The 12,591-nt window shown below is 35.0% G+C and overlaps 1 protein-coding gene across 23 annotated transcripts in view; it reads left to right on the forward strand.

The window, feature by feature from the left end:
- The window catches only part of ADGRL3 (adhesion G protein-coupled receptor L3), an 824,470-nt gene that overhangs the window by 585,052 nt on the left and 226,827 nt on the right, over positions 1-12,591 (forward strand). For all 23 annotated transcript variants that reach the window (XM_078446071.2, XM_078446073.2, XM_078446079.2 and 20 more), the window contains one exon: positions 3,848-3,928. In XM_078446071.2, the coding sequence (XP_078302197.1) occupies positions 3,848-3,928 (81 nt within the window). The remainder of the gene's footprint in view (positions 1-3,847; positions 3,929-12,591) is intronic.

A 12,591-nucleotide genomic window follows, 5' to 3' on the forward strand; every position in this document is an offset into this window, starting at 1 on the left:
GAAAGTTTGACTTCCTCCTTGCTGATTTGGATGCCTTTTATTTCATTTTGTTGTCTAATTGCTGAGGCTAGGACTTCCGATACCATGTTGGATAACAGTAGTGAAAGTGGACATCCCTGTTGTGTTCCCGACCTTAGGGGAAAATCTCTCAGTTTTTCCCCATTGAGGATGATATTAGCGGTAGGTCTTTCATGTAAGGCTTTTATGATCCTTTTATCTCTACTTTCTTGAGTTTGTTTTTGTTTTTGTTTTTTTTATCAATAAAGGATGCTGTATTTTTCAAATGCTTTCTCTGCATCTATTGAGAGGATCATGTGGTTCTTGTCCTTTATTTTATTAATGTGATGTATCATGTTGATTGATTTGCAGATATTTAACCAGTCCTGCATTCCAGGTATAAATCCCACTTGATCATGGTGAATAATTATTTTGTGTATTGTTGGATCCAGTTGGCTAGTTGAGGATTTTTGCATCAGTGTTCATCAGGGAAATTGGTCTGCAGTTTTCCTTTTTAGTGGGGTCCTTGTCTGGTTTTGGAATCAAGGTAATGCTGGCCTCATAAAATGAGCTTGGAAGTTTTCCTTCTATTTCTATTTTTTTGGAACAGCTTCAAAAGAATAGGTGTTAACTCTTCTTTAAATGTTTGATAGCATTCCTCTGGAAAGCTGTCCAGCTCTGGACTCTTGTTTTTTAGGAGATTTTTGGTTTTCACATTTTTGGTTGAATATTCTTTGCCATAATGTCTAGGAGGAAGATACATGGAAGTTAGTTATTGTTTTAACCACAGTTTATTATTATTATTGTTATTATTATTATTATTTTACAGTAATTTTTAATGAGGGGATAGATCTTTGATAGTCATTGGGTTGTTTGTTTTTTACAAACTGTAACTCCTCATGTTGTGCAATGCTGTCCCTGATGAGAAGTAATTACCTCCCTGAGAGTCATTACCTTAGTTAAGCACAGATTAGAATAGGTTTTATAACTTTTTATGTATATTTGTGGAGACAAATGCATGAGTATCATTGATCTAAAGTGAAGCAGAAATCTTTCTTTCAGTATTTGGTTTATGTAGTTAATCAACAGCAACCTCCAAAATTTCTGGATTTTATTCTATGGATCAGAAATCTCAATCACCAAATTGAAGTCTATTGCTGCCTTTCTGCCATTCCTCTAAGGCTGAGAGCCCCTGTCAATTCCTGCCACTGTGGCTCTTCCCGCCACAACTCAGCCACAGTTTGCTAGAGTTCTCATTGGAGAGAGAATGGAAATTACGGCAAACCAAGTTCAGGACTTGACTGTCAATATCCTCATCCCACTCTGCTGCCTCTTTGATATTCCAACCCCCTTAGGGATATACACAGTGAGATCTCGTGCTACCTGAAGTATCCCTGTTGAGCACTCTTGAAGTTACATGCCTATCCCAAGAACAGAGGCAAATGTGACATTTAAAGGGACTTTTTACTTCAAACTGAATGTAGGGGTGACAGTTGCACAAGCAGTTACTTGTCAGAGTTTAATCACTAAAATCTATAGACTTTTTCCCCAGGTTTAGTATACTGAGACCTTCTTTGAGAAAAATATTCTGATTTACTTGAAAACACTTCAGATTTAGAGTCAAAATACTACTGGCCTTGCAATTTACTAGCTGTGTGTGCTTGAGCAAGTTACTCCATTTCCTCTGTTTGTTCCTTTGATTTTAAAATATGAATATATTGACATAATACCTACCTTTAATTCCCATAGTGACATGGTTGCATAAATGGAGATGATGTCTGTGTGAATGCATGATACTTATTATACGTGGTGAAAGTCATGTTCCTTGCTTAGACATGAAATCAATATTATTTTATATGCTGAGATTATCTTGAATCAACATAATGTAAAAGATGCTTATTTTTATTTACATGATCAATAAAGTTTCAAACCAGTTCATTTGTAATGACACAGGACCTTAAAAATAAAAAGTGATTTTGCAATCAAGTGTGCAAATAAGGTAAACATTAGGCATTTTTATAATTAAGATAATGTGAAGTTTTTAATAAGCTGTATTACACATGGACTGCTAACAGTGCACAGTCACTGTCTTACTTCTTTTATAACAGTGCCTTTAGTGTTCCACTGAAACATGGCCAATGAATGTACAATATTCTTAGTTACTATTATGAGGGGCTCTGTATATTACGTCTCCACTGTGTCTGCCGTTAGCTAGAAAAATGCTGGGAGGAACAGCAGCTTCTATCAACAGGGAGCCATATTAATTATTTGAAATGTGCCTCATAAGAGGAATCAGCAGAGTTTATTACAAGTCGAATATTACTTGAAACGGGAAGGTTACTCTAACTGTTATCATAATCTATGTATCATTAACTTTCCTTGTTTAGGAAAAGAGATTAACAACCCTGTAAATGGCTATAGTAAATGTGTAAAATATAACTGCATATTCCCATTGTAGAAGGAAAGTGGTGGGTCTTCCACTCATACCCAAACCTTTTTTAGAAATAGCTTTAAAAAGTAGCTTTAGCAATTGGACTGACTCTGTGATCGTGCTTTCTTACCTCATGATTCTAATTGCTTACAGAATCATCAGTATGCAACGAGTAGCTACTTTGAACATTAGAAAAATTTTTAGTTTTTAAGCTAGCAATTTTTTCAATCAGCATCTTGGCCTTCAAATCAACACCTTAACTCGTAAGACAGAAAGTATATTACAAATATGTTTGTGAGCTGGCAGAATGTTTTACAAGGAATAGAAAATGAATTCATCTGCCTACTTTTTTTTTAAACATTTATTTATTACTTTTGAGAGACAGAAAGAGACAGAGCACAAGGAGAGGTGGGGCAGAGAGAGAGGAAGATACAGCAGTAGGCTCCAGGGTCTGAGCTGTCAACAACAGAGCTGGACATGGGGCTCAAACCCACAAAATGTGAGATCATGACCTGAGCTGAAGTTGGACGCTCAACCGACTGAATAACCCAGGTGCCACAATCTGCCTACTTTTTATATCATGGCTAATTATTGTTTTTTCCAAAAAATACACTTAGCACGAAGGGGTACTTTTCTTCAAATAACAGAAGTAAATTATAAAAAAATAAAATACAAATTAACTAGTTATAAAGTTATCTAAGTAAGTGCTATCGGAGTATTATCAGACTGATTATCAGACTGATGCCAGTCTGAAGACTGTATATTACTGGTCTGCAATGAAATAAGTGCGTAAATTGAGAATAAGCCTTTAGAAACAGGGCAAATTGACAGATTACGTATTGTCTGTTTAATAACAATAAAAAATGTGGACTTGTTTTTTCATGTCTTTTTTCCTTCCATTTTATTATTTTTTTGTAAATCATTTATATTGTATTTTTAAAAGTGTCATTCCACAATGAGTCTGTAATCCAATAATAAGAAACAAATGGTAGTTAAGAAGGACTGATATGGGGCGCCTGGGTGGCTCAGTCGGTTGGGCGGCCGACTTCAGCTCAGGTCATGATCTCGCGGTCCGTGAGTTGGAGCCCCGCGTCGGGCTCTGTGCTGACCACTCAGAGCCTGGAGCCTGTTTCGGATTCTGTGTTTCCCTCTCTCTCTGACCCTACCCCGTTCATGCTTTGTCTCTCTCTGTCTCAAAAATAAGTAAACATTTAAAAAAAAAAAAAAAGAAGGACTGATGTGATTGGTTGGTGTTTGGATGATGCATAATGCTCCTGTGTTTGAATAGATCTGTCGACACAGTTTGATGACAGTTATTTCAGTGTGAAGAAAGATAATGTGATATCACACAAATCAAATATATATGTGTATAAAGGCGTAACTTCAATGTCTTCTTAATATTTATTTTTGGGTCAACAGGGCAGGCACATCATGGGCAGGTGTCATACATCTCTCCTCCAATTCACCTGGACTCTGAGCTAGAAAGACCCCCTGTGAGAGGTGAGTTGTTTATTATTATTATTACTATTACTATGGTTATTATTATTTAAAGAAAAAGAAACTATTTGTTATTTTGATGGAGACAATTAAATTATAGATAGTTATAAATATGTATTTTGCAATACAGTACCTGTTTAAAAAGCAGGGGTGGGGGGTGGGGATTGTGTATAAAGAATTTGAGAACAGAAAGAGCAAATCTTATTCATAAACTAAAATATGAAATACCGTTCTGAGAAATATTCATAAAACAAAATAAGAAATAGAGCTATATTGTGATTCAACTAATGGAGGACTAGTTGAAAACTAACCTAGATTCAGAGATCACCAGATAACCATTACTTTTTTTTTTTACTAAAAGTTTCTTCTACTTGTTTTAAAAGAAATTAAGATGCCTTAAACTAAGTCATATTGACATTTATTTCCTTGCAACATGATATTTTATATTTTATTATGTTTTAAAAAATCATTATGGCATTAATATCATCATTTAGTTTTTAAAATATATGTTAAAATTACGTTTTTTAAATTGATACCATCAGTTTAAAGATTTTTAAAAATGACCAGCCATACAAAATAAAAATTAAAAGTAACATTTGTTTTCCCATATCTAAATACAGAATTTTTATACCTTTAAATAAATATTATTAATTATTTTCAAAATGTATTATAATGTTCAAAGTTGATGAAATTGATATAGACTTTTTTTTTATAAATACCAAATATTCTAAGGTTAATTTGTTTTTTCAGATTTAAGTGATTCAGGATATTTTCTTATACCTTCAACAGTATCAATCACTTGATACAATAAAAGTCATTAGGTCTGCCTTTTATGAGCAAGTTTTCTATACATGTTTTTTCCTCTGCCAGGAATCTCTTACCTTTTCTTTTCTGCCCAGTTAGTTTCTGCCAGTGTTTGAAGGCTCTGCTTTATCTTCAGTTCCTCTGTAAAGGCTTCCTTGGCTATGCACTAGGGAGAAGGGAGTGTATCTGTTCTCTGAATATCCCCTGTGCTTGCCTCAGTTATTACATTTAAGACATCCGTGTCTTATTTTTCAGCATGCATATTTCCCTTTCCTTCTGTAAGGTCCTCAAGGACAAAACGTGTCATAATTATTATTTCTCCTTCAGCCACTGCTCTATGCTTTGGACATAGGAGGAACTTATACACTGATTTTTAAGTAACTGAAAGTGAAGGTGACAACCTAGGTTCTGAAGGATGCATCCTCCTTTTTCAAGAAGAAAAGGAAGAAGGGATGATAATGGAATTCCATGAAATGGAAGCAGAACGAACCAAAACACAAAATTGTGAAAGTTGTGACATTTTAAAGAAATGTGCTTGGTGCACAGTAAAATGAGAGCAGTTCTCAAGGAAGAGACTGAAAAGATGTGGGAAGGCAGATTGGGAAGGATTCTGTATCACATGGCAAGGTTATATTTTATCCTGGAAAAAAAAGGTTACGAAATACTTTTTTTTAAAGTTTATTTATTTATTTTGAGGGAGACAGAGAGAGTGAGCAGGGGAGGGGCAGAGAGAGAAAGGGAGAGAGAGAATCCAAGCAGGCTCCATGCTCTCAGTGCAGAGCCCAAAGGGGGGCTCAAATCGACGAACCATGAGATCATGACCATAGCCGAAACCAAGAGTCAAATGCTTAACTGAATGAGCCACCCAGGCACCCCTGCAATACTTTTAATTTTTTAAATATTTTTTCTAAAATAAAATGAAAATAAAAATTGTTTTTCTAAATTAGTGAGGTTTTGCGTTATAACACTATGTTCTTGGTATAAGAAAAAGATCTCTGAAGCCAGTGTAGATAAGAAGAGATTAACAGAGGGGAGGGAGTTTCAGTCACCTGGGTAAAAGATTACTGGGAAATTAGAAATGTGTCTGCTACTATGGCAAGGTCTTCAGTTCCTCTGTCAGGGCTTCCTTGGCTATGCACTAGGGAGAAGGGAGTGTATCTGTTCTCTGAATGTCCCCTGTGCTTGCCTCAGTTATTACATTTAAGACATCTGTGTCTTATTTTTCAGCATGCATATTTTATACTGAAGAGACATAGCATTTGAGTGAACAGACTTAGGGAAAAGGAGCAGAAATGCCTCTAAATTAATATGGATTAACTGCTTGGATGCTTAAGACATAATCCTTCATCATGAGGAATAGATGAATTTTAAATTGGTGCATTGTTTTAGACATGTTAATCCTTAGTAGAATATTGTCCCTACCAAAGATGGAGGTCCATTTATGCAAGTTGGTGACTTTAATATAATTCATTTCTTCTGACATCCCAGTCTGATTTGGGAAGAGTGTGGTAAAATCAGGCGTAGGGTAGTATAACAGTACACTCCAAAATGTAGTAGTTTAAAATAGGAAACATTTATTATAGTTCTCACACTTACTTGAGTTGTGTGTGTGCTAACTTGGCTGAAGTTAGATGTTTAGGAGCTAGCAAGTTGGTTGGTTTTATAGGGGAAGGAACTCAGTCACATGCTTGATAGTCACCTTAATGTCATCTGGGATGAAGGCCGTATGGCTGTCATCACCAAGCAGTCTAGCACAGGCTCATTCTCATTATGACAGGATTCCCAACAATAGGCAGACAAGTCCCAAAGATCAAATATTTTTCAAGACTCTGCTTGTATCATGTTTGTTATGTCTCATTGGCCAAAGTAAGTCACATAGCCAATCCCAGACATAAAAAGGGAGAAAAAGACTCTATATGTTGATTGGGAAGCCACAATCCAAAGGACCATGGATATAGAAAAGAGGGGAACTGGGATCATTTCAGACTACCATAGCAAAGCTGAAAAGGGTAAAATGAATTTAGAGTGAAATAAGACAAACATTGGTAAAATGAAGGGATTTAGAGGCAATTAACTTAAACATGGGAGTTCCAGACATTTTATCATTAGTTTCCTCAACTACTAGGCAGAAGATCAGAAATAACAACTTTACAGTTTTTTTTGTGAGGATTAGGGATAATATAGAATAGAATTTGTCATGTGGTAGGCCCTAGATAAAAAATGTGGCTATTACTATGTACTTTTGTGGTCACTTCTATAGCATATGGGAGGAAATTGGAGTTTGAAGCCAAGCAAACCGGTTAAGACCTTAGACAGCTTCTGTCTGTCATCTGTAAAACAAGGATAATAATGTCACCTGAGCCAAGTTCATTAGGGTAATTACATAAAATAATAAGTATCAAGTTCCTGGCAAATACTTGGCATAAACTAGACCCTGAAGAGTTAGAAGGTAGGTAGGCATTATTAAAAGTTACCCCTTAAAATGGCATGGTCTTGGGGTGCCTGTGTCTGACTCTTGATTTCAGCTCAGGTCTTATCTCACAGTTCATGCGTTCAAACCCTACATTGGGCTCTGCACTGACAGCTTGGAATTCCCTTTCTCCCTCTCTCTCTGCCTTTGTCTCTCAACATAAACTAAACTTTTTTAAAAAATAAATAAAATAAAATGACATCATCTTGGTCAAAATAGTGATGGTATTGACCTGGTAAAGAATGAATTACTAGAATCCAACACTCGTCTCTGCTGCTCTCTCCCTCAAATCGCACTCTTAGAATGATTGTCTTGATAACTTCTAGTTCTCTTAGCATTCCTTTCCATGCATTGACCCAGAGCCATTCCTAGACTGTTCTGTGATTAATACAATTACAGTTAAGAGTTATTAGCTCATGTGCCACAATACTGCAGTATTCAAAAGAGGACACTTCAATAGGTAAATAAAGAGATTTGTATAAATCACCATAACACTGAAAAAAATCTTGGCCTTTTAAAAAAAACTAGTAATTCATTTAAAAACAAATATTAATAATGGGATAGAGTTGCCATAGTAACGCCATTACTTTGGAGCCACAACGTATTTCCCTTCAACTTTCAGCCATCACCTCTCTTCATTTGTTATTTTTAATTAACTATATACTGTAATTGATATTTTGTATGCAGTCAAATTATATAAATGAACTCTAGATATGTCTATTACTGTCTATATCTAATACAGAGAGAAATTCTGAGGTATATTCTAGGTTTTTATAAGAATTTATACAATAAGATATCAGGTTCTTTAAATAATATGGAATTTTAGCTCCAATACTTGGATTTTTTTATGTGAGATATATAAAAATATCCTTTGAAGTATCTAAAAACTGACATTACCTAACCTGCTTTCCTTTTTCTATTTTTCTACTACTATAATTATATACGTATTGAGAATATAAGACATTTGAGCTGATATTTCAAAGTCTATATTCTGTGTCTCTATATTATCTTATTTTCCCTTCCTATACCAATTTCCACTAGTCTACCTGCATGTTGATGTCTTAGGAATTATTGCTTTATATGTTAATTCTTTATGTATTTTGTAGGCTTATATTTTTATAAGAAACGCATATTTAAATTTCTGACATTCATTAAAGTAGCCATATAAAACAGCAATGTCTTGGGGCGCCTGGGTGGCTCAGTCGGTTAAGCGTCCGACTTCGGCTCAGATCATGATCTCGTGGTCCATGGGTTCAAGCCCCGTGTCGGGCTTTGTGCTGACAGCTCAGAGCCTGGAGCTTGTTTCAGATTCTGTGTCTCCCTCTCTCTTTGACCCTCCCCCGTTCATGCTCTGTCTCTCTCTGTCTCAAAAATAAATAAACGTTAAAAAAAATTAAAAAAAAAATAAAATAAAACAGCAATGTTTAAAATGTTATTAATATGGTTACCAATATTAACACAAGGGACTCTTCAATAGAAAATGTTAACTACCTAACACTCAGAAACACGTCAGATTGCTTCAGATATCTTGTCATTTTATTCTGTTCTCATCTGAAATATTTTGAATTAGTTGGTACTTTTTTATGTATATATAGTGATTGTGCTCTGAGTATTTGAGATAGTGAGCTAATAATTGGTAACTTTGGAATTGTGTTGTGAAATAATATTCTGAAAAATAATTAAATAATTATATCTCAGGGGTGCCTGGGTGGCTCAGTCGGCTACGCATCCAACTCTTGATTTCAGCTCAGATCATGATCTCACAGTTAGTGAGATCGAGTCCCAATCAGAGCTTGGGATTCTCTCTCTCTCTCTCTCTCTCTCTCTCTCTCTCTGCTCCTCCTCCCCTCTCTCTGAAAATAGATGAACATTTAAAAAAGTAATAATGGGATACCTAGGGGTCTCAGTCAGTTGAGCATCCGACTCTTGATTTTGGCCCAGGTCATGATCTCACAGTTTTGTGAGTTTGAATCCCATGTCACTGACAGTGCAGAGCCTGCTTGAGATTCTTTCTCTCTGACCATCCCCAGCTCGCACTCTTTCTGCCTCTCTCAAAATCAATAAATAAACTTAAAAATATAAAAATAAACCAATAATAATAATTATTATATGTCAAAAATCACATTTTTATCATATTTTCTTTTTTTATCCCCTCAAGTTCTTTATCACCTGTGAATCATTTTGATTTTAATCCATGTGTCCCTATTTTCCCTCCTTTCGGTTGTCTTGATTTCTTTCAGCTTTCTATCATTTTTTAGGAAAAAAAATACGACATTCATGCATTTGTTTGTCATAATATGTTTCTTTTTCAGGATTGTGCATTTTAATTCTGACCAACATGCTCTTAGTAACCATAGGAAAATATACTAGCAAGTTACTAAATAGCCTTGAATAAAATGTAATCTACATTTCAAAATAGCAGGAGTTTATTAATTCTGTGGAACTTACCCACAGATAAGTAAATTTGAGAGATTCTGTTCTTTAAGTCTAATGGAATCATACGTGGCATTTGGTTACATAATTTATGCCTGTGATGGCTTTATCTGCATTCTTCAATTTACAGATTTTATTACTGAATAGGGGTGTAAATTCCAATAGTTTACTAGTGCATTAATGTCACAATACATTACAAGGTAATTAACCAGAGCTGCCACTATAAATAGAAAAATTGTCACAGCCCTCACTATAAACTACTTAATAAAAATAAGATCCTGAATCAGCATTCACCACTATAGTAATTTTTCTTGCCATATGTCTCGTTAATCAGGACTTAAAAAAATAGGCTCATCTAGAAGCACTATTATTTTTAAACCTTTCATTATTAAAACAAGTTTGTTACAATTTCTAGTAAATTTAATGGGATTGATTATATGTTTCTGAATGCAAATATGTTCTACATGCTTTTGAGACATGTTTCCCCATTTTTTATACTATAATTGGGAATGAAAAACTACTTCAGTGGTTTTGTAGCAGATTTGTGAATCAACGCATTGGAGTTCTTAGCAAGATTCATTAAGAGTCGCAGTTCTGGAAAAACAAAAACAAACCAAGTTGCAGTTCTGAAGGTCATGTGTCCTCTCCAACTGTGCTTTGTCCCTGACCTTTCGTTTGCCTCCCTAGTACTCATAATGCAAAACCTCTTACCCCAGAGTGTGTCTGTATTATGGGCAGAATGACTCAATGAAGTGCTTGGGTGGGAGTTTGTTTGGAAGCTGAATCAGAATCCTATCAGCAGAGGTGTCTGTTATTTGAGATTCAGATACACCAGTTGAGGCATGCCCTGGAGTTGAGACTTTATTGTTTTGTTTTTGATGTTGTTTTGCTTCATGGTTTTCTGTATAATTGTGTGAGAGCCTTAGCAATTATAGAACCCAACCTAGGAATTCTTCATAACATCACTAGCAGTTCAAGTTAGATAAATTCCTGTCAAGAACTAAGAAAAGACATTCTTTTCTGAAAAAGTCTGAATGATACTTCTGATGTTCTACTGTATAAAAAGTTTGACAGTTACTGGTACTCTCCACCTTCCAATACAGTAAACAGCTAGTAATAAAGCTGGTGAAACCAGTATGTTTACTTTGTATAATCTTTCTTTAGGTAAGATCTTATATTTAATTAGAAGCCTAATGTCAAATAAGCTAGAATATTCGGGTAATTGGGAGATTACATCTATTTTTTTTTAGTTTGCTATAATAGAGTAATATAAATATGGTTCAATTGGCACATAATCAATGAACTAGAATAATGCCAGGCATTAAGTTTCATGTGCAAATGGAATTACATTCAGCAAATCCACGTTGAAAATATTTTGTAAAGTTCAAAATAAACAGATGGTCCTGCCTGGTGCATCTATATTAAAAATAGGCTATAGCCAAAGATTTAGCATCACACATTAGAGACATTAGCGCACGATATTGTCTAGTGGAATGTAAAAACATTTGAGATTGATTAAAATAAAATAAGAACAAGACATCTGGCATTCTTATTGAGGAGACTCCAGGCCTATTTTTTAGTATTCTTCGTGTGTTTTTTTTTTTTTTTCCTAACTTATCTTGTTAGCAGACATTATATGGTAGAACATAATTTCCTAGTTTTATCCACCCTTAACCCAAGGGAATAAACATGAAACTTGCATATAACAGATTGCTTTGACCACGTTAAATAACGTGCTTTTCCCTCACTTGTAAATGCCAAACATTTTTTTGTACTGTGTATTAAAGTACACTGCGAATACCTACAATATAGAGCTTGTTAATGGTAAACATCATTCCCATTTATGGAGTATGTGTCTTGTGTCAGACACAGGAAAAACTATTTTATCTGCATTGTCTCATTTAAGTCTTACAAGGACACTATCACTTTTTCATTCAGACTTACTCGTCATCATCGTATTTCTAGAGTCATGTATACTCCTGTAACACTGTATGGTAATAATTGAATTGGGTTGGATTTAATCGAAATTAAATTCTAAATGGTAAAATATACTTTTTATTTAATATTGTTAAGGATAAGTGACTGTTTTATAAATTATAACATACTTTGCAAATATAAGTTATTATTTAAAAGCCAACATTTATCATTTGAAACAACTTAGCACAATCCTGCAGGCCCTTGTGGTACATAATTCATATGTTGAGAATAATTATTCCAGGGAGTAGTGGGACCTGGTAGTTTTTTGCAGTAGGTTCTTGGTCATCTTGTTCTGGTAGTTTCTCAATAAGCCTGCATGAGAAGGGAGATAGAGATTGTCTGGATTCTACTTCCACACTGGCTCATGGAATGATATTCTTAGTACTCAAAAGGTATTAAATAGAGGCTTGATATCGTTGTGATCTGAACATCCTCCTTCAGGTTCAGTGTGGCTGGTGGCAGATCCAGTGGTAATGATCCTTGACTCGAATGTGATGTTTCCTCCATGGAGCCTGTTGCTCAGGGAATGGAAAGTCTCTGGAACTAGGATGTGTGTCTAAGCAGCTATGACCAGGGTTCAGTTCCTTGAATTTCATACTTCCCTACCTGATGCCCCTCCCCAGCTCCCTGTTTTCTCTCCTAAGATTGCTCACTAGCCCAGCCCTCCTATGATTGCTCCTATGGATTCCAGGGCTGACTTATCTTTGTTTTATTTGGCTTTTATTCTCATTCAAAAAGATGAGAGTGTAGCTGCTTTATCTTGTTCATAGAGAAAATATTTAGCGTTTTCTGAATGTCACAACTTCTTATCGCTAGTCAGTAATAATGATAGTAATAATAATAATAGTTAACATTTATTATTCAAATTAACTTTTAAAAATTGTACAAACTGAAAATTATCCATATGTCCTCCTCTCTCCCAATTCCCATAGAAAACCAATCATAATATTTTTCTGAATATTCCAGTAGATACCATCTTTTT

The sequence above is a fragment of the Panthera onca genome, chromosome B1 (assembly GCF_046562875.1).
Source record: "Panthera onca isolate mPanOnc1 chromosome B1, mPanOnc1 haplotype 2, whole genome shotgun sequence".
NCBI classification, from domain to species: Eukaryota; Metazoa; Chordata; class Mammalia; order Carnivora; family Felidae; genus Panthera; species Panthera onca.